The sequence below is a fragment of the Parus major genome, chromosome 3, assembly GCF_001522545.3.
Source record: "Parus major isolate Abel chromosome 3, Parus_major1.1, whole genome shotgun sequence".
NCBI lineage: Eukaryota > Metazoa > Chordata > Aves > Passeriformes > Paridae > Parus > Parus major.
In genome coordinates this window covers 65,215,720-65,242,408 of record NC_031770.1, presented here as the reverse complement: position 1 = coordinate 65,242,408, position 26,689 = coordinate 65,215,720, and the positions used below count along the sequence as shown (strand labels likewise).

At 39.2% G+C, this 26,689-nt stretch overlaps 3 protein-coding genes across 4 annotated transcripts; 2 read left to right on the top strand and 1 right to left on the bottom strand.

Moving 5' to 3' along the window:
- TRAPPC3L (trafficking protein particle complex 3 like) lies at nt 1-18,736 on the bottom strand. The gene is made up of 5 exons (XM_015622776.3): nt 17,751-18,736; nt 15,902-15,999; nt 12,988-13,087; nt 2,924-3,109; nt 1-1,799 (listed from the first exon to the last, which is right to left on the bottom strand). The coding sequence occupies exons 1-5, from the start codon at nt 17,790-17,792 to the stop codon at nt 1,680-1,682; spliced, it is 546 nt and encodes a 181-aa protein (XP_015478262.1). The 5' UTR covers nt 17,793-18,736; the 3' UTR covers nt 1-1,679.
- CALHM5 (calcium homeostasis modulator family member 5) lies at nt 3,817-12,373 on the top strand. The gene is made up of 2 exons (XM_015622775.3): nt 3,817-4,372; nt 6,402-12,373. The coding sequence occupies exons 1-2, from the start codon at nt 3,833-3,835 to the stop codon at nt 6,789-6,791; spliced, it is 930 nt and encodes a 309-aa protein (XP_015478261.1). The 5' UTR covers nt 3,817-3,832; the 3' UTR covers nt 6,792-12,373.
- Nucleotides 4,288-26,641, top strand: CALHM4 (calcium homeostasis modulator family member 4). 2 transcript variants are annotated; one of them, XM_015622772.3, is made up of 4 exons: nt 4,288-4,372; nt 20,749-20,897; nt 21,630-24,544; nt 25,319-26,641. In XM_015622772.3, exons 3-4 carry the CDS (start codon nt 23,987-23,989, stop codon nt 25,721-25,723), a joined length of 963 nt encoding a protein of 320 aa, XP_015478258.1. In that variant the 5' UTR covers nt 4,288-4,372; nt 20,749-20,897; nt 21,630-23,986; the 3' UTR covers nt 25,724-26,641. The 2 variants fall into 2 exon arrangements, with proteins under 2 accessions (XP_015478258.1, XP_015478260.1); XM_015622774.2 differs by lacking the exon at nt 4,288-4,372 and adding an exon at nt 20,472-20,666.
- The last annotated feature ends 48 nt before the right edge of the window (nt 26,642-26,689 follow it).

Sequence of the window (26,689 nt, the reverse complement as noted above, 5' to 3'; positions counted from 1 at the left end):
AGTAATTATAAAAAAGAGAATATTTGGCTAGTGTTGCTGGAAAAAGTGAAAATGACCATTGCCAATAAACAACCTTTATTGTGGTCAGCCACATGGCCATCTCAACCAGCTGGCCATTACCAGCAAAAACCCCACTGAGGGCTCTTTCACAGGCACTGAAATCAGACAAATTCCACAATACCTTTCACATATAATTAAAAAAAAAATAAAATAATAAAAAGGCAGGGAAACTTGTTACTGGTTATAACATATTGTTACACATGCATGTTGCCACTTCTTACTGGTAACAGGTAACAGCAGTTGGGCTGAGACCAAGGGTGGTTAACAAATAGTTTAGTTTTTGTACCCTATAAAATTACTCACTTAAAGCTCTGTTATGCTATGCCACCACTGTACCACACTATTAAGACAAGCAATGGGAGAGAGAGTATCATGAGGACTGTACAGGTCTGGTGAGAATGAACCCAAGGTAAGAGATGGCCCCACTCAGCATGATGAAGATGTAAACAGACTGGGGGAAATACAGGAGAAGGTCCAAAACACAGTGATAAAATCAGAGTTAATTCAGGGCTACACTGAACTTAGTTGTTGGTATTTCAGTTTCAAATAAGTGTTTTGATGAGAAGTGGGTAAGGTGGCTTTGTGGGTAGGGTGCTGTGCTAGGACCTGGGGTTTTGTCCAACCTTTATCCAGACATCTTGCATTGCACCAAACAACTTTAAACCTTTCCTATAACGTGGGTTTCTCTGAGGCTGCTCCTTCTCTACTTCCCAGTCATGTTGTGGTAACAAGTCCACTGCCACAAGGAAGATGTTCAACAGCTGGTGGTGAAGCCCAGGTAAAAGCAGAAAACATGACCACCAAACCATTTGTGTGGCAATCTCAGAATTTTTATTCAAGTTTCCTTAGGCAGGTACAGATCCACAATGGCTACACATTAAATGCATCATGCTTTGCTCAGTTTAGTCACAAGATCAGTGCTCTTGGAGAGAAGGCTGACATGAAAAGGCCCATAGCTTGGAGAGACACAAGCACTGCTGCAGTTGTCAGAGTGCTGCAGCCTGGTGTGTGCACAGGACTGAACAGGAGTGCCAGCAAAACTCCATGTGGGGCCTCGAGAGCTGGAAGGAACACAACCAGCTCCTGCTGTCAGTGAAGGCCCATCCCTCTCTGGTTTCAAAGATAGCGGGATGTGCAGTGTGGAGGACAATGAATGGCAAAGCATTGCACATTAAAACATGCATGAGTGAGTGAGTGAGTGAGACATACAGCAATCACAGCAGATGAATCCTTTATGGATAACCACACACAGCCAGGGAAATAAAGTGCCTCTAGCAGCCATGCTTTGAAACATTACTGACAAACAAAAGGGGAAAAGGTCATCACCTTTACCTGAAAACAACTGGTATACAGATGAATGCACTAAATACTGAGATAAAACTTCCATTAAGCTCAAGAGACTGGTATGTGATCATTTTGATCTTTTTTACAGATATCTGTGTCACGACAATTAACATTGCTCACCCCTGCCCTGTCCCTCCTCTTTGCTGCCCATCTCTCTTCACCTTTCAACCAAGTGGCTGGTGCAGCTGATTCAGCAAAGCCATTTTTATCCTGTCTTCTTCTGAAACAAAAGGCACAAATATCCCTCAAGCAAGCGTTTTCTTCCAATATTTCTTTCATTTGTTCCTTCTGTGCCTTCTGTCTTCAGGCTTCCTTAAAAATGTAATTCCTATTTCTGTCACAGCATCACCCTTCAGCCTGTCCTGGAGGAAGGAAACTTCTGCTGCTAAGTGAACCTAGAAAGAATCAGGTCTGATCAGTTAAGCAAAGAAATGCCCAGTTTTCCACCCTCCTCCGGTATAATGAGCTTTTTCTCCCTCTTACCACAAGAGGACCCCCTTTCTCAGGTTTCATAGGAAACAGATCTCTAGATCGTTTTAAAATAGCTTTCCCAGCTAAACCAACACAAAGGAACTTTATAAACACTGGAATTTGTATAGCACATTACCCTTCTTCCCAGTGCTTTGCTTTCTTCTGTGACCCTAAACTGCGTACTTGATGATTTTCTGATCACAGAATTTCATAGTCATGTACTAAGATTTATACTTTTGTTAATTAGTCTTGTATCAGATACTATAATTCTGAGACTGATGTATATACATAACAGTGCAGGGTTGATTTTTTTGTCTCCTGAAATATAAGATATATGCCAAACTTGATATTCACAGAAACATAAAGCAGCCCGAAAGTAATCTCCCTGAAGAAGATCTAGAGGTTAGAAATTTTCAAATTATGCCCTTTATTTATTTATTTGCAATAATTTTAATTTTTTATTAAAATTATTTTATTCTATTTTTAAAATATTTTTTTTTAATCTTAAATTTAAGACCAAATTTTGGATTGTCATCTGATACACTTCTGATGCTTTGGTTTTAACATTATACTCATCCACACCTTGTTCTCTCTTTCAGCAGGTACCACGGTAACCTGAGACTATTGATGTATTTATCTTTTTCAATTTTTTCAATTTTTATCAATTTAACTTGACGTATTTGGATGACTATTACTGGCTACAGCTGTGCAGATAAGTGTGATGGGCTCCAGGAGCAGTGGAGGAACCCAACGTGTCCTTCTGTCTGTCCACTTAAAATGTTACCTGTCTTCCTGATCCCACCTTGCTTTTGCACCCAAGTCCACCACTGAACAGCCAGGTGGGGATAGTGTGGGGGTGAGCTAATCCATGTGCTTCTCTGCCTCAGGACCCAGGCTCGGCCTTTGCTTCTATTATCTAGATATGGACATTTAACCCGAGAGGTTAAACAATACGGTATTTCCTACTTTCATCTGAACAAGTGATCTTGCTTTCCTCTGCAACTGTGAATTAACAAAGAATGGAGAAAACAGATCTGCACTTCCTTACCATTTCCAAGGCACCTCGAATCACCCCACAGAGGAGGTTACAATAGCAAAGTGATGCTCGTTCTGCTGGCAGCTCCTCCACAAAATCCACTAGTGGGTTTTTGTCCAGGATTAAGGAGAATTCATTCCCTGTGGCATTACTGCAGCTCACACTAGGGGTGACCCCAAGGTACATCTTGAAAGCAACCTGCAAAAGAAAGAAATTCTGCTGCTTAAATGTGTTGCGTGCAAACCAGAGGTGAAACTTGAAAGCAGCATCCTGTAGACCAATTTTACCCTATGAAAACAGGGGGGAGAGCCAGACAGGCTAGAAATCAAGGTACATTTGTCTCCTCTGTGATCAGCTTGAGCCAGCAATGCAAATGTAGAGCTTTGAGGAAAACAGCAGGGAGCTGTTCTTTGATGTTCCTACATTTACAACCCCATACAAAGTGGTTTAACTGTTATCACTCGTCTGCTTTGAGTCTGCTTTCAGTCATGTCATACTCCTTGGGACCATTAGCATCTATATTAGATCATTCACTACCTCACCAACTCTTATAATCACAGCTCAAGATCTCCTTCAACTGGCCGAGAGCGTGTTTTTTTTCACTCTGATCTCCATCTGCACTCGCTTAAAAAAAAAACAAAAAAACAAAAAAAAAACAACACAAAACAAGCAGCCCACCAAGAACGAGACTTTCAAGACTGCAAGCTTATTTGGTTCCACAGAGCTCGCTTTCTTTCCACTCGCGGGGAATGCCGCTAGTGCAGATGTGCAGCATCTGCCGGTGACATCACGGCGTTATCTCGGCAGGGCGTGGGCAGAGAGCGGCGCGCTGCTCCTCCTCGGCACGGCTCTGCCCTGCTGCGCATCGCTGCCCACCCACTGATTCCGCCTGGATTTCCACCTCCTTAGTGAGTATCAGACATGGATGCTTTCCAGACGATCCTGAAGTTCTTTATGAACCGGAAAACCGCTATAGGCTACAGCTTTATGGCGCTGCTGACAATGGGAGGTGAACGTGTGTTTTCTCTTGTTGCTTTCAGATGCCCTTGCAGCAATGAGAACTTCAGGTACGGATTGGTATTTCTCTTCTCGCCAGCTCTTGTTTTGCTAATTATTGGATACTTCTTGAACAGCAAGACCTGGAAACTCTTTACAGGCTGCTGGGTGAATCCCAGGAAAATATTCCCCCGAGGGAATGTCTGCCATTTCTTTTACGTCTTTGGCCAAATCACTTTAAACGCCCTGGTAGCCCCAGTGATGTGGCTTTCCGTGGCCTTGCTCAACGGGACTTTTTACGAATGTGCCATGAGTGGCGTGGAAAATCCCGCCTACTTACAAGCAGTTTGCCACAGGAAATCCGAGAAGTGCTTTGAAGAGCTACACAAGGTAGCCTGTGACAAAAGCTCCCTGCCCTTTTCAGAGAGTGACGAACTGAAAAGAACACTTCAAGCACAGTCCCAGGTAAGAAAAATTATAAACAAAGAGCATTATTCAGGTTGTACTCCTGCTGTGATTTATCTGTGGAAGATGCTGATGTCAGATATTATGTTAAAACCGTTGGCTTCCTGTAAATAATGTTTTGGCAGCCTTGCAAAATACAATCAATCCATCTTTTGGTTCAGTTTGAGCTGTTCCATATTTCCTAGGGGTCCCCACCGGTGGTAAGTCAATAAGACCAGAAAACCTAAAGCTTTCTTCCTGAATGGAGATTTCTCTAAAGACAGGAAAAAAAAACCAAAAAACCCTAACAATCCAACTGGATTGTTTAGGAGGCTAAATTAACAGATGTCACCCCACTAAAGGGGTCTGTCCTATTAAAAAATTTATGCCACATTCTCCTATTTTAAATAATTGTGATAACTGTAGGGAAATTTTAGGTCACTAACAGCAGAAAAATACTGGAAAATAAGATTTGTGAAATATCTTTTTACTGTTTACGTAAGACATTTCTATTTGTGTTCCTCATTTTCATGATGCCAAATGTGAGCATATTTTTGTCCTGCTTGGAGGAAGTGAGAAACAATAAAGCAAGCAGATCATCTCAGCAAAGCTACTACATTTTACAGTATTTGTGCAGCATTTTTGCTCTCTCTATTGTAATGCAAATAAATTCAGAAGCAAAAAATCAAAATGGTGGAGAGAATAACAAAAACAAAAAGCTACAGAAATGGGAAAACACTGTGGAGCCAGCAAGTTTTTGTCAGGGATTGTTTCCATCTGGAACAATTTCCTTTCCAAGAGTTGTTTTTTGTTTTTTTTTCAAGTCCTCATGCAAATAGGACAAAGGCTGCTCTGCAGACAAAGCCATTTATTTGATAGTTTTAGAAGGCAACAACAGATAGTGCTTAAGACTTTAAGTTGTATGTATAGGAAATAGTGAAAGACCAGGGATCCAGTTTTAGCATCAGAATATACGAGTTCATTTTCTAAGTTGCAAAAAAGTGAAAAATTGCTAAAAAAAGCAATTTCTCAAATGCCCATTAAAGTTGTTAGTCAGTACAAAGTGATTGGGAAAAATAAAGGAAAACTGTAACTATTCTTCCATACCAGTTCCTAAGAATATATGTTTGTCAAGCTTCTCTGTTTCACAGACTTCCCTGAGGAAACTTCTATATTCCATCAGCTAAATACAGATTTTTACCGGTGGTAATTTTTTTTAACATCAGTGCACAAGAGTTCACATGAGAAAGGATGCAGCTCTCCATATCATAATCATTAGAGCACGGGAAATCAGTTCCAGTTCATACAGTCCTCTGAACCCTAGAATATTTGTCCCACACTGGAACTTTCTTCCACTGATTGAAAACAAGTACTAATTTTTTACTTTTTGTTTTGGGGTTTTTTTGTTTGGGGTTTTTTTTACACATTGCAGTGGAGTAGAGGAGTAAAACTATTGGCTAGGCCAGTGGCACAAGGCAGGAAAAATTGTGTTCACACCACTGCTCTCCTTAGAGGAGAACATCCCACAATAACAATTTCAAGAACATTTTTCCACTCTCTCCCCTCCTGAGGAAGTAATTCTGGAAGTAGCTCTTTCTTTTAAAATGTTCTTGGCAGAATTTTGTCAAAATCTGAAGCTGCTACAGAAAAAAGAAGTTGAGTGATGTTGGTTAATTAGTGTAGTTGTTGTGTTGGAGGCTATTTTCTAATAAAAAGAAATCAGAAAACAAAACATCTAACAGTGGCCACAGTTTAAAAGGTTGGTTGATCTGGGACAAAAGTTACTTGCCTTTTTTGGTTTGTAGTTCTTCACAATTCAAAATTAGTAATTCTCGCTGGGTAGTTTTGTGTAATGCTTTCAGGAGTTAGAAGACACTTTACCCTTTACCAAAGAAGACACCAAAAGGAGCACTATTGAGAAGCCTCTGTGCTGATGGACTTTTCAGTTCCCATGTGTATGTCTGTGGTCACTTTGTCAGACACTGGTGATTCAAGTAGCATTTTCACTTGGGTCTTTTTAACCTGAAACTGATTTCTTTTGCCTTCCCAGATTTTAGGCTGGTGTGTGATAGTTACCACAGCTCTCCTCTCCCTGCTAACCACTTGCTGTGCCAGCTGCCAGTCAAAAGTCAGCCACCTCCAGCTGATGTTCTGGAGAGTGTATGAGGGGACAGAGAAGGAGCAACTGGAGCAGATTTTCCAGCTGTATGCCACCAAGCTGAGCGAGCGAAACCTGAAGTGCTTTTTTGAAAACAAGGAACCAGAACCCATTTCCCTGCCAGCTTTCCAGGCATGGGAAGATGCTTCCCAGCTCTACTCTTTCAACAGCAGCAAACAGCATTATAGCACAATTCACAGGCTAGTTGAAGAAGGCCAGAAAGGAATCAGTGAGGAAATAGAGACAATGCTGGACCTTGCGGACAGAAGGGAAGAACCATAGACCAAGTATATTTTCAGCTTTTTTATATCTTGTTAATATGGCATACTTCTAGTTGGTTTGGTCTCTATATTTTTTCACAATGGCCTATTTCTTCTTCATCATGTTTCCTCCCGGTTAGATACTTGCTCCAAAAGGCTGGACTGAAATTATTTCCCTACACAAGTGAAAAGGCTGCAGTACTCCACAGCACCCAGGGTTCATGTCACTGGCTCAGCATCAAGAGCTGACAGCACAAAGAAATGAATAATGGCTTCTACAAGAGAGTTTTAACAATATGCTATGTAAAATGTGCTTGTCCTGTGTAAATCAAGAGACTGTCAACAAGTAAAGTCACTTAAAGTGTGTGAATATAACAACAAGATACATGTGGCTTTCTGACAGCCCACAGAAAGTACAGGTTTTCTGTCCAGGTCATTTTCAGGCCAGTAGCATGCACAGCCTTGTTTTGAGGCACCAGTGATCCCACAAGGTTTCTCTGTCTTTGGATATTTTGCCTCTGTAGAACATATCCCTATTATCTGCTCCCAGTCTAGACTTTCTCTTTGTATGGATATAAAGTTCTACTTTTGAGCGAATTTCGGGTACTGGGTGCAGCCTATAGTGCTATGTAATGTTGATGTTTCTGGGCCTGCAGCCACTGTACAATGAGGGCTTGGAAGGAAATTCCACTTTTAAAGACAAGAAAATATTTTCGCAGAAGACTGACTTTCATTTTTTTGAATATCCTAGGAAAACTTAGTGATTGGAGCAAGAAGAACCAGCAGGCGAGGCAACTGTGTCAGTTGACACATTTGTCAGTGCCTCTGATAAATGCATTTCACCCCAGAGCCCTGTGCTTTACCTCACCCACTTGGAATTCATAACATGGCTCTCAGAGTGTTCAGAGTATTTGCAAATGCTGTATAAAAGGAGAACAAACTTACTTTCCCTGGGGTGGCTGGGCAGGCTTTTGTGCAGCATTTTATTGCCAGTCTCTCTGAGTCTGCAAAGAATCATGCACAGTTTTACTGTGCTTGAATCATGCTCTTCTCAACAAACCAGGGTATTCTGCCCAGCTGTTCTCATACTCAGTGGGCTTCTTCAGCAGGTAAAAGCATCTATATACAGACCATTACCCTTTATGAAATAAAACACAAGAGCTAATTCAACTATCTGCTTAGAATTTTCTCCTTATGTTTTCGAGAACTTATGACCTTTGAGATGATGTTTTAAAGTTCTTTTATCCCAGATGACCCACTTAGCAGCACACTTACAACATGTTACATGCTTAAATGGGCCTGCTGCAGCTGAAAGCACAGATGCAACACTGCCAAAATGAAGGTGTCTGACACTGTGACTGGCACAGACACCAAGCATTTTCTCCCCAGGATCCTCTCCTGGTATAGCATCTACCTACTTCCAGGCTATGTGACCCTTCCTATTTGTCTGATTTTATCTTTCTTTATGAGAGCTGTCCCAACATCTTCTGTCCAGCCCCATTTCACCACCTCCCTGCATACAAGGGGAGACAACACTCCCTAACAGGACAGCCATGCTGCCTAGGTCAAACTTCCTTTTCCAAAACTGTCTCTCCACCTCCTTCTTCAGAAAATCAAAGCAAGTAGGGATGCAATGGGGAGGACAGCAAGTAGGTTAATGAGCTGATCAAAGAAATATGGGAAACAAGTGTGTTGATGTAGAGATAAGGTCTCCAGTGTAATATAATAGCTGGGACACAAAGGCAAAATCATAGCTGGTAGAGGGAAGGGTAGGAGGACAGAGTGATCCCACTTAGAGCTTTTGGTATCCTCTTTTCCCTCAGAAGAAAGCTTAGGGCTCTGCACCTGAGTAGCCTGGGCCATCTGAAATTGCAGCACTTCCCAGCCCTATCTTCTGCTTTATTGTGGAGGGGCAAATCCAAGGTGAATTTCCCCCTCCTCCTCCTTGCCTGTTTCACATTTGCACATTTTTAACTCATGTTGAGAGTATCTCCACCCCCAAGAGCAGCTGCTGAACACAATGTGTGCCTGGAAGGAGCCCATCTCTCACTGATCCTCATTCCCAGGCCTGTGGGACTCTTTTATCTTACCAAAACTCCTGTGACTTCTTGCAACTTCCATGTGGATCCTAGAATACATCTATAAAAACAGACTGAAATAACAGCCAGTTTGACTCTATGTTTTCAACTGGAATGTGAGTTTGGCAAATTTAACTAAGGCCTTCAAAGGGCTATTGCAAAAGCTGCTTTCTATAAGCATTGTCCCCAAATTCATCAGCTACCATGGCAGCTCAGAAAGGGACAGACTATGGTCAACACTGTCCAAAACAAACTGGAGAGAGGAAAAAAACCCAACAAATAAAACCAAAAAGCAAGAACAACATTTTCTGCTGGAAAATTTTAATTTTGCATTAATTCTGATACTCATCAAAATATGACTGCACAAGAAAACAGGAAACTTCTGTTTAATTCTCTATGCTCTGTCCCACAATTTAGCCTTAAAATTCTCTCAGCTCTTCTTCCACTACACATCTGCTGCTCCATCAAACTTGAAGTCTTTGTTACAAAAATAAAGAATTTTTAACCATGCTAAGCCCTCATATGCTCTCAGTTTAGTTTCAGCTGTACTTTGCATTATGGTATGATGAATCTGTCCAAATTCTATTGTTAAGAATTCCTGTGTAAAAGAGAACTTGCATGGAAACTATGCAAAAGAAGTAGCTGGTTTGCAATAGAGCATCAAATTAAGGCCAAATTGCAAAGCTATAAAGTGAAAATTGTGAAAATGCCCTGCAGGAACAATAATTTAACTGCACAAATATGCAATTTAATGAATACAAACAATTTTTTCTTAAAAACAGGCTATAACTGGATAGCAACTTCTTTAAAACTACCATTTATAGCTTCTCAGAGGTTAAGACAAAGGCCTTTTCAGTCTTTGTGACTCCAAAGGGCTAGAAAGTAAAATGAAAGAGGTGTTTTAAAACTTGCATCCCATAAATCTGTCTCATTTTTATCTATGAAATGGAAGAAAAAAGAATATCTGTTTAGACATGTACATAGGCTTGCCACCAAAATGATGCCCGTATAAAGAAAAATCTCACTTTTGGAAATGTTATTTGCAACTCTATGACACATTAATGAGAAAATGAGGTCTATGCAGTCTGAATTAAAAATGTATCACTGCCCTTTTTCAAAGTCTCAGCCAGCATTCCATCTCTCTGAAGCAGCAAGAATAAAAACCATTAACGTTTTGATGATGCTCAAATACAGTTTAGAATTACTGAAATATTTAGGAAGTCACTATCAGTCCCTCTACGTACTACTGGGGACTTTTCACTACCAAACTTTTTATGCATAAGTCATGATGCCAAGTAAGTAAGTACAGACTGTTAAAAAAAATAAAATCATTGTTTCAGACAGCATAATAGCAAGATTAATGAAGGACCAGAATTAATCTCCTTAAAAGGGAAAAGGCAGCCAAAATAATACTTCTGCTAGCATACTTCTCATTCTTAGTATTTTTTTCATTCAGTGGTTGGATAGAGGAAGATATATTAAAGGTCTTTCTATCTGTTGCTGATTCGTAACTTCTCTTCTGAACTTTTCTTTACTCTCCACAGTGCAACACTTCAACGTTCTGTTTACTGTCTACCACAGTAGACTGTACTACTTAGCACAGCAACCTGCTTATGCATCTCCCTTTCCCTGCTGAGGTCTTAAAAACAACATTTACCAGCTACAGAAACTCTGCCAGCTTCTGTCAGACCTTCAAACTGGCCAAATGTCAATATACAGGGGCCTTGTGTGGCAGCACCTTCCATGACAAGGGGAAGGGCTTGTTCTGCAGTTCTGGACAGGGGGGTGACATGGTTGGGTTGCATGACCCCAACCTTTGTTACCTCCCCCTAGGGAGCTCTCTTCAAAGAGCTCCAGAGATGTTCATTTCCTGCCTCCACAGGGCACAATAAAGCCCACCTCTGCAGCCACTGCTTTTCAGGAACAGATCTATCCTTAGGCACAGCTCTGTTTAATCCAGCAGTGGAGTCTGGGAGCCAGCACCAGCTTGCTGTGCACCAAAGGCTGTGGTTGGGCTGCTTCCACCTATGGCACACACAAACACCTCCTGGTGCTAGAGAAGGTAGCATAAACATCAGATCTAAAACCAGAAGCTGTTCTTTGCAACTCATTTGATCAGATCAATTACATCAAATAGATTAAATTGAGAAATCTGGGGAGAAATTGAATTAAAAATTTGATTTTCTGCAATTAAAGAGAAAAATTATCAACCTCATTTCAAAAGTAATCCTCAGTTATACTCAAATCCAAATTCTGAATCCCATCTTGGACATTATTTCTTCAGCTGGGCTTTGTACTTAATATCATTCCTCAATTGGTTTTCATTTTTTACCCCAATTGCCAGAAAGCCTACTTTTACTGTTTCATCTCTTTTTTGAATTCAGTCCCAACCGTAACCATGCCAAGTCACAAGATCAACATGAGAAATCAGTGAACACCATGGGAACTCAGTGTAGAAGGGCTCACTTTGGCTCCTCATCAAAACTTGTTGGCCCTTCTCCAGGCCAGTATAAGGTAGCAGTAAAGCCCAGGCTTTGCAATCTGAACTAGTGGTGGAAGTTTTAAGCTCCCAGTCACTGTCTTAGGTGCATCTTTCCTCTGGTATTTATTTCTTAATCTGGGAAACTGGCTTTGTAGTCCTCATTTTATGTTTTTTGGTTTTGCTTCATCCCTTTCCATTTCCACAGGGAACACCCACAGCCTGATTTTACAGACTTCTTTGTTTTCCAAAGAACTGCAGGATAACAGCTATGCTAACAAGAGGTTTGGCTCTAACTACTTTAATTGCTTAACTGTCATAATTACTTTAACTTTGAACTGGTTTTACTCATCATCAAACAGATTTATACCTCTGAAGAATTAGTGCAGTTAAGTATTTAATCACTTTCTCCTGACTGGGAGCACTCCTGCTGAAGAGTTAAGGAGATCATGTAAACAGCTTCATGATCCTGAACTAAAAACTTTTACTAGACTATTTGCAGTTACTTACGGGGTCACTTTACACATTTTTGTTGGTATGTGTTTCAGACAAATGTGCTTGAAGATTATTTAAAAATTGTTTTGCCAAAGAAGTGTGAAAATGCTGTCCATATCACATTTTGCTTCAGAAATGTTATACTCCTACTACAGAACTCCTTTTAGTTTGCTAAAAATAGTCTTTCAAAGGGACAGTGTGTGCTTTAATGCTTGTTCCATTCTTTCCAAGTAATTTTTTTACTTCTCTTAATAAGTCTCTTTCTAATACAAACTGCAGAGAAAAAGTGTCTTTTCAATTGTTAATTTCTGAACTGTTAATTTCTGTACTTTACTGTTGAATACCTGTACTTAAGAATGATGGTTTGACTGTAATAATGCATTTATAAAGAAGGGAACTATGAGGAATAAGACCCAGAAAACCAGGTATCTGATATATATGTGAAAATAAAGTACCAACACCACACAAAGAAGAATGTAAAAGTGAACAAAAATGTGATTTTGCAGCCTGGTATAGTTTTTTTAAATGAGGAAATATATTTTAAAACAGTGATTGAAATGCTCCTTGTCCCATCTGTTTCATTTGGCTGTCTTCACCATTTTCAATGGATCCTCTCTATCCCAGCTCATCTGCTTACCGGAGGAACTTTGTTACGTATCATTCTTACTTAAATTTCTCTTTGAAATTCCCTGGAATTCTAACTTGCCAATGGGGGCAAAAGTACATCTTTAGAAACCTGTCTCTTTCTTGTCTGACAGAAGTCTGAACAGCTACTTAATCAAAGGGAAATTTCCATCAAAGTAGGTAAAAGTACATGCTCTGATTTTATCTTTTTGACTTTTTTATTAGATTGTGGGTAGTCAGGAAAATGTTCCTCTCATTTTTCTTTCTTACAGCTCTTCTTTGTTACCAGTGAGATTTTTCTTCTTGCAGAAAATTTTGCAGCTCATTCTTAATATTACCATTTTAAAGTAAAAAGATATGTAAGATAATTTTGGCGATGATGAGAAGAGTCAAATGGCAGAAGTAAAGATATCAAAGTTTAATATCTGTATCAGACAGTTAAGACTCATGCTCCTAGGAAGAGATAAAAGGAAGGGAATATATGATTCTAAGCTAAGACCACTGAATCTGATGATGCTTTAAAAAATGCAAATCTTATTTACCTGCGCAATCACATCTGCAGTTTCAGAGTAACTACGGCACTTTTTCACAGCTGAACGAGCCAAAAAGTCATCAATCAGCCTAATGCCAATGCTGTATCCCCTAAGGAAGAAACAAGGAAAGACAACATTTAAAATGGGGAACATCCTTCCACCTGCCATCTCCCTAATGTGTCTCTTGAGCTTCCTCAGCAAAACAGCTGCATGATCCTGAGTGATTTTAATGATAATACATTTTGCTGGTCTACATTCTTCTTCCTACCACATTTTGCAGCACATTGGGCCTGCTGTTCATGTAGTCATTTAAGGAATCATACATAAACATGATACTCCTGGCAAGGATTATATGAATTTTGGTCTGTACATTGTCTATACATATAGAAACCAAATCCTGGGAACACTCATTGCAGCGTTCAGGTGCCAGGGGAACCCATAGGGAATGCACTCACACCTGATCTCTTTCACTTTCTCCCCTTACCTCTTCACCTCATTTTTCACTCTTCCTTTGCAATTACCTGTTTTTCTTTTTTTTCCTAATGTGTTATCTCCCTCCATCTAACTAGCTGACAAATAAATAAATCCAGAAGTTGTTAGTTAACACTTTACCAATAGGTAAGGCTTCATAAAGGGAATGCCTTGTAACACGACTCCAGCCTGTTATTTAGGCTAAATAGAAGGGAGCTATGGGAGAATGACTCAGCTGGAAGAGGGGTAGAGAGACACAAGAGATGTGAGAGATGTGAGAGAGACGGGAGAGGTGAGAGACGCGCTGCGTGACTGCCACATGTCCACATCATGTCCACATCCTGGTGTATGGTGGTTGGATGGCTTGGCTCATTGTGCCTTAAAACTATGAAAACTGATAACCAGCTAACTGATAAGAAGGCTGGGTTTTTTTTGGCAGTAAGAAGCACTCCTTTGTGCCTGCCTGGGGTCCCTACATTGCTCATTACCACAACACAGGGTTTTGGTACACCACCACCTCCATTTTGTATTTAAAATACCACAATTTTTTTAAAAAACAAATAAAAAAGGGATGGACGATAATAGAATTTTTATAAAACAAATATTAATTCCTATCTCTGGCACATTAACAAAGGTCAATAACTTCTTAGCATGCAAAACAGCTGTGACTCCAACCATTTTCTGAAAAATGGAAAGAGGTTGACACAAATGTTATATAAGAATGGGTACTCAGCTCAGAAATGTTTTCAGGAAATTTTTCATTCCCAGTTATGTGGATGTTGGCAGTGCCTGCTTGTTTGTTGGAGGCCCTACACCCTCAGTGAAGTAGCCCGAACTCAGTGGTTTCTCACTGGTTTGTGTACAACATCATAGAAGACAAACAGTAAGCTGATTACAAGACCAAACAGTGGGTTTGGCAGCGTGAAAATTAAGTTTGCAGTATGCCATGTGTCTAGAAACAATAAAATATCTACTTGTTGCCTAAGTATCAATGTCAATAACACTGGCAAATCAGCATTTAGCAAGGTGTGTATTAGTGATTTACAATACTACTTGGATACCTTTCAACTTTTATACCTTAGATTTGCAAAGTCAAATTAATAACAGACTGGTAAGCAGCTACTTGGCAACTGCACAGTGAAAAACACCCTTCTCACTACAGACTATATATATACAGAGAGAGAAAAATAAGTACACTGTCCCCATCTGTCCCAGGTCTGCTGAGATGTGAGGTTTCTTTGTGAAGCTGGGCTGTTTCATAATCACAGGAACTAAAGAACACATTGTTTTAATGAAACCTGTCATATTATTAAGTCTTCCTCAAAACAAAAAGATTTTATAAAAACAACTTCCATAATGAAAACATAAGGAACAAAAATCTGTCTCAACATCTTCCAAAACTTCTCTCTAGTAATTTCTACCATGGAGTCATTTAAGAAGCCTGTGCATTTTGTAAATGTATGATTTTCATCAGAGCTGAATGAGACATGAATATAAAAAAATATCTGAGGGATGTTATCCCTTATAAGTTTGTGAATAAATTACTAAATTATTTATGTTTTTCCCAAACAATGATTTATATTTTTTTTCATTTATTCTCATGGATCATTATTAGACTACAGCTAGTTTGCAAACTCTCAGGTTAATAGTAAAATGGTCATGGTATTCTGCCCACTGTGATTGTTGTAAATCCATTTTGCATGTCCACTTTGCCCAGAAGCAAACATTACTTTTCTCCTCCTGTTGTTCAACAGAAACTTCAAAATAGCTCTTAGAAGACAGAACTTTCCTGGCCCTCTGACACAGAACAGCTCCTTCAGTTTTTCTCCTTGCAAACAGTAAAATGGTCAGGGTATTCTCTCCACTGTGATTGTTATAAATCCATTTTGCATGTCCACTTTGCCCAGAAGTATAAGCATTACTGTTCTGCTAAAGGCCTTACTCTACGTTTTTGTTAACCAGCTAAACAGTTGTTTCTTGCTGATTTTCCATTACGTTGTTATCTTTATGGCAATAAGAGGCTTTGTAAACACTGGGTCTTTATTTTCCAAGGAGGTTATCCATGTGAAAATCCACCTTCACTGACCTTTTGTGCTATCTCACTCATTGCTGTACGGTCTTTTAAAAGTGAGAGGCTCATTTGCCCCTAATCCAATGAGGGCTATATGATATGAAATTTAGGAGATTATATTAATTATTAGCATAACTAAAGGATCAGCAAGGAACAAGTGTAAGCTATGAAAACAATCCTGACACTTTTCCTCAGAGAATTAAAAAGCTAATTGTTGATCTTAATTCACAAATTAACATCGTTTCTGTTGACAGAATATTGGACCTTTTCCCTGTCTTCTCTGTAACCATAGACAGAATGCTGTAAATTGAGAAAACAAACAAAAAGCATTGTAAACAAATAGCATTCTGCATAAAACTGAACATTTAAATCAGTACTTACATTCTATCTAAACAGGCATTGACATCTTCATCTTTTTCATAGTCCTTGCACAGCTGGGCTACCAAAGCCCCGTATGTGAGTACAAAAAGTTCTCTGCCCTGTCAGAAAATATGGAAATCGAAAATTAAGTGAACTATAATCCAACTTTTCTATGTTTTTGAGCTGCTGCTCATTAAAAGCAAGCAAAAACAACATTTAAATTAATAAAGAAACTTTTGTCCATGGATGCATAATCACTGAAATCAACATTCCTAGTGTGACAGAATCTATATTGATCCTCACTTGAGTTTGTAAGGGATTTTGCTTGTTAGAAGCACCATTTTTTGGTATACTCAGAGTTACTATCATCAGTAACTCTTGCATCTTGAGTGTATGTATGCTGGATTGACAAATGCTGTCAAGTGCCATCCAAGAATAATAAAAATCTGCCACAGGAAAACGGGCAATGAGCTATTAATCCTATGGCAGTAGGCACGATGGTTCACAAAAGTAGGGTTGATCTGATTCAAATCATTACCTGCTTTCTCCAAAAAAGTAAAAAGCAGACAAAAATTCAGCTCAGAATAATGAAAAAAATATTATAACTCAGCACAACTGTAAATAATAACAACTAGATGAAGGGGATGGTGAGGATTGCAGCACCTTGCCCAGGGAACATGGAGAGCAGCTGAAGATGCTAAAGGTTTATCTCTGCACTGATCCTGTCACAAGCACTACTGTGGGTTCTTCAGCTGTGCAACAGTTTGGAGGAGAGTTTCCATCTCTGCCTGCCCTGTCAGATCATGTCCATGCACTGCAGAACTGTCTGTGTTTAGCAGAAGTAGAAGCTGGCCTTTATGTGTGAGATTAGGTTGACTCTTACTTAATTTCTTGGACAGGAATTAGTTAAAGGAAGTTCTACAGCGCTGTGGCATGCGGTCAGGCCAGAGCTGCTTTTTTGTCTCTAGCCTGTGGTAAAATAATAGTGAATACCAATAAAAACAATAGAACAAATCACACTAGCAAAGTAAGAACAGTTTGGTGGAAAGATTTCTTCCTGCTTCCTCTGCGTCAGAAGTTTGGAGTTTAATCAGTGTTGCTGTTTTAGCAAGTTACTTCAAAATCTTAAGCAGAACCATTTTCCAAAGTTATTTTACTGATAACTCCTGTTTAAAATTATATTGTATCCTTGGCCAAATTCTCAGTAACTAGTTTTCAATGGAGTAAATGGATGTCATACAGGTCCTGTATTGTATTGTTATTATTGTTCAGCAAAAAGTCTCTGTTGCAACAAGAAAATTATCTCAGAGAAACTCAAGTATAATATAACAATGCAATACAATTTATCATTTTATTATTTATTTTCCAGTGGAGACCACTTTCCTCTTTTCAGAAATTTAAAAAACATTGTCTTAAAGCCTTCTGGAATTTTTTCACTGCCCAGTTCCTGTCAAAAATCACCGTTCAACTAACAGAAATCCCTAAGGCTCTAAACACTAAACTGAAGAAAGGTTTGTGTGGAATCGAACCACCCAAGCATAGACAAAAGATCTCCCTCTCTCTGTGTTTCATTGAATGACTATCTAACCACAGAAGTACATAAACTTACCTGGCCTTTATATCTTAGACTATAAACACTTGAAGCACTTACTTTGTGCCCCTCTTTCCCACACCTGTACAGAACCCCAGCATTAGGAATAGTAGCCATAAATGCTGCTAGTAGCTCTGCTCTTGTAACACCAATCTTATCCCTATCCTTTCAATACTTTCAGATTGTTCAGAAATAGGAGTGTATAAAATGCATCAATAAAATAATAGGTTATTCTTACTCCATGCACCATTTTAATAACACATTTCAAAAATGTCTTACTATTTTGTGGTTCTCCTGCTTTCTTCCTGGTGACCGAGACATGTTACTTGTATAACTCCTGATGTATTTGATTGTCAGTTTATATATTTTCTTCCTCAAGCAGCATAGTTTTCTCTCATTCCTCTTTCTCTTCTCTTTTCTCCTCTGTGCTCTTCTGTCTTTTGCATGAGATGTGTTTGCTGCAGTCTGTAATGCTGCTGATGCTCCTCCTATTCCCTGCGTGCACCGAGCCCTTTGGGAGGAATTTGACTGGCAACAGATCTGCCACTGTCCACTACATAAATAATCACTCTGTCCATAGGAACAGTTTGTAATCACAAACACAGCTAACAGACATGTCAAACAGGACAGGTTTTACAATTTTAGGGACAGTAAATTTATTCCTTTGTTTGTATCAGACTTTGGTGTTTGGAGAGCTAACAAAAACTTCTGCTCTGAAGAATAAAAACACAATTGCAAGATACCGCTGTACAAGGGAAATAAAAATTGATTGTTTTCCATCTAAAGAAGCTATAGTCTTCTGACAGCTCTGACTGCTGTAGTCTGGGGAATTAATGTCTGCCTTAGCTGGGGAAGTGTGGCTTTTAAGGCACTGCTACCACCTTGTTTATGTAAAGTTGCCAGGGTAGATTGAGAAAACTCAGCTTCCCAGAGGAATAAATTCTGCACCTGTACCGCTGCCAGCTTGTGCAAATGGCACTTTGACTAACAATGTTTCTAGGGGGTATTCTATCATTCTTAACCTGCTATAGCCCCTATATCTTAATATCCTTGCAATGAACATCCAGGCTCAGTTCATCTGTTTTCCCCTGTGCTAAATTTGGCCTACATGGTGTCTTTGATTTGCAATGAACTTCGACTATGGTCACTGGTGAATTTAATCAGGTAGTTGTCATTTCTTATAGGACTTACCTGCACATACATTCCAACCAAGTCCTCTCAGGAAAGGAAGTTAAAATATACAGCCTCCTCTGAATGCCATGCTGTTATTAAATTTGTTAATCAATAGATCCAGTACTAGATTAAAATTACAGGTATTTACTACTACAGACACACAGAAAGCATTCAGATGCAATTAATTTGGGATAAGAAAGATTAGTTTTCTTTAAAAAATGGTAGTTTAAAGTTATGACACAATTCAACAAGGAAAAATAAGACAGATAAAAAGATTTTCAGCTTTTTCTGTGTAAAGCTCAGTCATTCTAACTGCTTTTATTTTACACAGAATGAACTTGTATTAAGAATTTTATAGTGTAATAGACTCTTCCATTTTTTTTTCAGGTGCTTTTCTGGCCCTGGAAAACCTGATTCCATTTTAAAAGTGAAACTATTGTAGGTACTTCTCATATTTAAATTTAAACTAATTTTAAAAGTCAGGCATTATAATTCTCTAGATAGTTACTTTCATTTCTAAATTGAGTCTGAGATGGGTTTGTTTCTCTGACTGTCTCCAACTGGTGACAAGCACCAAATATGCTTCACATTGCAAGAGTAATCCCATATTCCACAAGAAACTGTACTGCATTACGTTAAAAAAAAACCAAAAACAAACCCTCAGCAACCTGTAAAAGATTATAACTAGCATAATTTAACTTCAATGAACCCACCACAAAGCACTTAAGACTACTTATAAATGAGCTCAATTTTATTTATCCGGTTCAGAATATATATGGATTAATTACTTCAGCCTGCATTATTAATACCATAATCACGAGGGAACTCTGTGCACCAGACAGTGCAATGTATGGCAGGGAATGTCAATATCCTTTGGAAAATGCATACATGCCCATGTGTACACAAGTAAATTCACATATCTATTGCTATGTATTCAGTCAAATGTATTACATTTCAAAAGGTTTGCACATTTTTGTGAAAATGAAGCTGAAATGGTGAGTCCAAATAAACAATGGCTCCAGTGAGGGGAAACAAGTCCTTGGTGCACTGTCTTGTAGCCCTGTGAAAAGAGTAGAGGGAGGCACACATCTGGCACCTGTTTTAATCCTGAGCATATACTTCTTAGTAGTAATCCAAGGCAACTGGAATACTGAGAAAGTTAGAATCACTCTCCACCTCCCTTTCTGTCCTGCTATTCAGGAGAGAAATTTAGCCTTCTGCCACAAGGTCAGTCTTCACAGTGCTTGAGCATTAGACTACACCAGTCCTCTTCATTCCCATCAAACTAAAAAACAAAAAAAACAATCACAAAATATAACCCAAGATATATTTTATATACACAATATATATATATACAAAATATATCCCAAAGATCAAAAGCACAAATAAAAGTGTGCACCAGCACCCTGTCTCTTGCCATGGACTGGCTATTATGAGAAAGCTGACACTGTAGAGGTAAGTACATGATAAGTGCAACAGAGAAGTAAATAATAAATTAGATATTGTTTAATTAGAAAGCCTAAAAAAAAAAAGTGAACAAATTATTTGAGCCAAAACAAGAATGCATTAACCACAAAAGGTGAGTGTCCAAATTAGTAAAATACAGGGTCAAGCTTTTATTTGCTTTGCAATTTCTAGATGGATAGATCTTGTATTAAATATTCTCTAATAGAAAATAGAATTCTTCCAAATCAAGAAGGTAGGTGTTAAGGGTTTGAAGCTATGTGAAGAAAAGAAGTTGAACACAGCTTTCTCATATCACACATGAGTGCTTTTACTAAAAGGCCAGTGTGGCTGCTGCTCTGACCATGTTTCCAAATAAAGCAATGCTATTGCTGTCACTTTGCTGTAGTGCCCTGCCCAGGAAGCATTCTCAGTTTGACCTGCTGAAACTTCCTTGGTTAGGTTTTGTTTCTCAAGAGGGTGTTTTGAGATTTGAGTGCCTCCTTTCTGCTCTCTGCAGGAACCTAAAATCTCATAAATTTGCCTATAATGCACAGCTGAATTCTGAAGTGAAATTATGTAAGTTTTTAAAAAATCATTAACAAATTTCTAGTCTTCCCTTAACATAAAGCTTATCTTTTTCTTTTTTTTTTTTTTTCAGTGCTTGTACTGGTCATGGAGACAGGAACTTCTCCAAAGGCCAAAGAGACCATGAAAATTACTTGGCAGCCTGCATCCAGACTGTGACCTGGCAGATCACAGGACATCGGCAGCGGTCCCCTCCACTCCCACAGGAAATCTGTCATGCAGGTACTTTCACACCATGCTTTCTAAAAGGCACAGGTGGGCTCAACTTCCATGCAAAATAGAACTCAAAATGCAGGTAGAGGAGCCACAGAACACTGGCTTTTCGACTGCTAACTGATGAAAACACGTGTGCAGGACCAGAAAGACCAGGATTTCGTCACCTCCTCCAGACTTCAGATGAAAAATAGAAGGTCACTTCCCTCTTACTCCCTACCCATCCCTGGCCATTAGACAACAAAATCCTGGTCTTTCTTTGTTCCAATAAATATAAAAATCCTCTTTGTGGCAAAACTAAACTCAGCTGGTGGATCTATGGCAGGAAAGCTGGAGAACACAGCTTCTTGGCAACACAGTCACATCTCATTGCTAATAATAATAGCTCAGGAAGAAAGAGATGAGTGAATGAGTTTTTACTAGATCAGGTGGAGAAGGGAGCTGAAACCAATCTCTCTATTCTGCCATGACAGTTTTGTTTCAATAAAAAGGAGAACAAAAACTGTTTGCTGTGTATGGGAAGGTGAACTCTGTATTCCAGTAACCATGTTTTGAAAGAAATGATAAATTATTCTGACTTCTTAAAAACAATATAAAAATCTCTTTATCATAAGTGAGGTTATTGGCAGTGACTTCAGGCTGACAGAGCCCTGCAATATGAAAAGCAAAACCATGACTAAGGTTTGTTCATGGACCCTATTTGCCTCAGATGTCGGCTATAAGCATCTTTTTGCCTCACAGGCCAGCCTGCTGTCACCTCAGATAGTGGTATTTTGGATTGTATCCAGTTCTAACCCTTCCTGGGAATTGGATGAAGAGCCTAAATGTCTATCTCAGGACCCTGGGTTCCTCTGCAAAGGCAAGTACTTAAAGGTTTGATGTGCCACCCAAGCTTTTAATTGGATCCAACCCTGTAATTTGTTCCATAATAGGATGACCCAGCAGGATCATTTACAGCAGAGCATGAAAGCAAATGCCAAAGAATGAAAATGCAAAAGTACAAAGTTGCTGTATTGATTGTATAAATTGCCTCATTCAACAGTCTTAGGCTGACTATTAATATTTCAGTGTTGGGTACCACTTCAGTTTCACATCTAATGTGTTTCTTGAGTAAACAAGGGATGCTTGGGAGAGCCTTCCTCCCTTATAAACAAAATAAGACACAGGTTCCAAAAGAAATCTCAGAAGGAATCAATCAGTGATTTTAAAATGAACTGAGGCATAATGGAAGACTTTTATTAAATAATTTTGTAATAGCCTGATAGCTTTATTTCACTGATTTTTTTTTTCAAATATAATGTCACTTGTACCAAGAAAAGTTACTGGAGATCATGTGACACTGAAAGAAAATGAAGATTTCATTGTGCTATTACTCTGTCCAAACAACTAAGAAGAAGTTCCAAAAAACCTGTGACAAAGTGCTGCTGGATGCTTTAGCATGCTTCTGTACTGCTTTTAATTTTGTGTAACAGCATGTCATTGTTTGAGAGCCAGTTGCCAGCAAGGATCTCTTTCTCAGACAGTGACTGGGGATGAGACAAGCAGGCTTCCATCCTAACAGCGCACTGGAGGAACAGGGTCCTGCCCAGCGAACAATCAAGGCATGTATGACTTGCCATCCCTGTGTACAACAGCTAAGAGAGTGTCTCTGCCATCCAAGCAGACACCATGGGTACTAAAACCACTGCTTGAGATCAAATTTGTTACTAGCAACCCTCTCTGCAAGGGGAGAGAAGAGGCTATGCAGACACTATTATATCACATAACCAAGTCCACACATGCTGAAGATAGACATCTGTAATGGGAAGGCAAATTTGCCCATAAACTTTCTGGCTAACTTTTTTCTTTTATTGGTAAGGATGTTTATATGACAAACTGTCAGACTTTCCAGTACTTAAACATAAGTATTTGCATATTCAGATCAGCCTAGGTAATGCAATCCATAGAACCACTGCATAGCATGACCATAGGAAAAGTGTGATCCAGACAAAATCATAATGAGTGAAATGTTTTCAATTTTTTCAGACCCCTGCTTAAGGCTTGATTTGTAAGAGATGCTCAGAGCCCAGGTCATATATCCTAATATCCAGAAGCCAGCTATGGAAATGCTTAACTGAAATTTTTTTATGTCTATCTACGGAATAGGACTGACTATACTTGTAGAAAATCCTAAAACTTGTAATCACAAGCACTTTATATAAGTACCAGCTGGCTTGACATTTTGTGAAGTGAATACCAGATTACATATATATTACAAAAACCAAACCAAACCAAAAAAAAAAACCTACAAACAACAAGCTCCCCCACCGAAGAAAAACCACAAACAAAAAACCCCAACCGACTTTCCAAAGGAAACATTCGGCACTGTCAGGAAAAGAGACATGGCAGCTTCTTGCCACCTACAGGTGAAATACTAAAATCCTCATGATCCAGCAACTAACTACTTCTCAGACTCCAGTGTTCAGACAATGAATTGCTGCAGAACTGACATCAAATGCAAACAGCACTGGGATTCCAATTTCACATTGTGCAACTTATGGAATATTTTATAAGTTTATTTTAAAGTGGAGGAATTAATTTTTTTTAAACCAGTCTATTTGCCAAGGATTTGCTTGGATAATCTTTTATGAAGAATAGCTGGAAGGCTCCTTTTTGTTTTTTTCCTAGTTTCATGCCATGTTTCTGTTAATTACTGTTGATTAGCAAACAGCTTGGCAACTAACCCTGACAGGTTAGCCATCAGTTTGATAGAACTGCACATCATCCAAAAGGTAGGGGGAATTTATTGTTAATTTCAGACAATTAGCAAGGGGCTGGCAGAGCTCACAACAGCCTAAAAGCTCAATTTAGAACAGCTGAGATAAATTACTGAATCAATTAAAACACATTAGTGGATGTCTGCACACATACTTAAAGCTAGCAAACAAGCCACTAAAAATCAGTGGGAGGAGAAAGACCAGCAGGGATTTTTTGTTGTTGTTTGGTGGTGTTCTCAAGCTGTTGGTGTTTATTCTGGTCTGCTATTAACACTAGTTAAATATACCTAAAAACTAGTGCTGACTTAAATCAAAAAAATCTAGTAAAGAGTAGGATCTAAAATGACTTTCCTTCCAAAGTGGCTAACTTTTCTGAAAGGCAAAGAGGTTGTTATTGCCAATGCAATAATTGCAATATTGACAATTGGTGGGCAACAGCTTTTCTCTTTTTTCACGTTCAACTGTCCCTGTCATGTTGGACAGAACCTTATCTATGGGCTGGCTTTCCTAGGAGTGCCTGCACTAATCCTTCTGATTGTTGGCTATGCCCTGAACAACCAGACTTGGAGGCTGGTTATGGGCAAAAGGCCTCATTTTGAGAGGGTGACCTCATCAAACCGGTTGCTGAAATGCAAGCTGGTCTGCTTTGTCTTGTGCAGCATCACTGGGAGGGCGCTGGTTGCTCCAGTGACGTGGCTTGCAGTCACCCTGATAAACGGCTCATATTATATCTGTGCTGTGAGTGAGTATGTCCCTGTGTATTACTATGAAGCTGCTCCCAACGTCACTGCTAGTGAGCGCAGCAGGATACTGGCTGCATTTCCCTGCAGTCATCTGGTTCCTCCAGAGCTGACCCGGGCAAGAGATGAAGTGATTCTGCTCCTCCGATACCAGTCACAAGTGAGTAACTCCTGTCGCCTGTAAACCTGATGATGAGAGGTGAAGCTAATTCAGCAGGCAAAGCTTAGGATAAAACAAGATCAGTGTCTTCTGTCTTGAGTGCTAAATCTCTGTGTGTTTTGAAGCCTTTTCTTTTAAGTGGAACTGAACTTTAGGTATATAAATTACAATGCCTGCTTGTCCAATTTGTTACCTGCTACCTAAGGATATATTCTTCTTTTTGTAGTATGCTGAAAAGTAATATCAAGTAAGACAAATGGAAGTTCAAGAGCCAGGGAGAGTATGAAGTTTCTTCATTAAAGCAGAAGAAATGTGACTAATAGGCCCTGGCTGTGAGAGCTTCACGTGAACCCATGTAAAATCTTGGGTTTTAGATCAGATTTATTTCTAAAAGTTTCCATGCTGGGTAAATAATAGGGGAAGCATTAAGTTGTCACTTCAGAGAAAATTGTTTTTAAACAGGCTATAAGCTAGTATAGTCTAGGACCTGGGTGGCCTATCTTATAAAAATAATAGCTGAGAAAGCAATGTTCTTAAAACTGCACAACAGAAATTTCTTGAACTTGAAATGAACAAGTGATTTTACTATATGGCTGCCTCCAGTAGGCATGGACTGGGTTTGGTGGTAACAGTTGCTTTACAGGAATATATCTTGTTAATGCTGTTATTTAGGAAAAGCAAATAAAGATAATCTTATGGATTTTCTGGTGCTCAAAAGTTATTGTATTTTCAGCTCTAACAGTTCTGTTTTGTTTTGTTCTTTTTTGTGGTAAGGTGGCTGGCTGGCTTCTGATTGCTGTGGTAGTCATCACTGTGTTCCTTTCTTACTGCCTGGCAAGCTGTTTCTCCCCACTCAGCTTTCTGCATTTCAGATACTGGAGCAGCTATGTGCACAACGAGCAGGAGCTCTTTGATGAGGCAGCAGAGCAGCACTCCAGGCTCTATGCCATGCAGAATGTAAGGAAGTTCTTTGGTTTTGTCCCAGGAAGTGAGAATGTGAAGGAAATTCGTATCCCATCTCTCAAGGAGTGGCAGGCCATTTCTGGACTGGCCTTTCTGAAGCGAGTGGATGAGGAGCACTATGACTACAGCCTCCTCCATGACTGGGCACTCAAGGAGCGTGCAAGTGGAAAGTATTTGAGGATTGATGAAGAGCCTGGGATCATAACACAGCTTTGAAGATCCAAGCCTGCACAGTACTTTGCAGAAAAGCAGGAACCTGTCTAGCTCTATATCATACTTGAACTGTGCTGGAACTTCCCAATACAGTATTACATTGATGTATAAATTATGTGAGCAAGTGCATCAATGTAGTAATGTAGTGCTTTAGAAACTCCTGACTGCCTTTACTGATGGCATTTTGACTCCTGTGAGATGTGGTGATCAATGTCTAGATTAGGGTTTAGGCTATCTCAAGCTTCAGCGCTCTGCTTTCTAATAGTTTTGCTGAAAGGACAAGTACATGCTGAGAAAGTTATTTACAAGTGCTGTTTTATTTTTCTTTCCATAAAAAGGATCTTTAAGAGGTAGACCTTGATTGGATCTTACGAATTGGTCCATTCTGTACAGACCAAGAGCAGCTATCCAGCTTTTCCTTAGTGACACTTAGCAGAAATTACTTATTTCTCCTCTTCCACTATTTTTTTGCATAATACAAGCAATCTCCACTGAGCTAACTACTAGTTAAGTCTGGGGCTACAATAGCATGTAGGAACCATATGGGGAATTTTACCATCAAAGTCTGAGTTTAGATATGATGAGAGAACTTCCAATTCTGATAAAATCCCCACTGAGAAATATGGTGGATGTGTGTAACACATAGCAGCTGTATGAACAAACACTTGATATATGGCAAACTGTGTTGAAATATATTCCAGATGAAAGCAATAGCAAGGGCAGTCTCCTATTTGGAAATATTTCAAAATCTCCAAGGTGTGTGTATGTGCTTGCCTACTGTACAAATAGCAAATGAGGATGGGAACAGAAATCTCACCCTGAGCAGTAGGTTTTCCTTTGCCTCTGTAAACTTGTAATTTATACATATACTGGGCCCATGAATATTACTATCATTAAAAACTACTAAATTTTGTGAAAGAAGGCTTAATGATGTTTTTGTGTTAAGTCAGTTTGGTATGATGTGATATT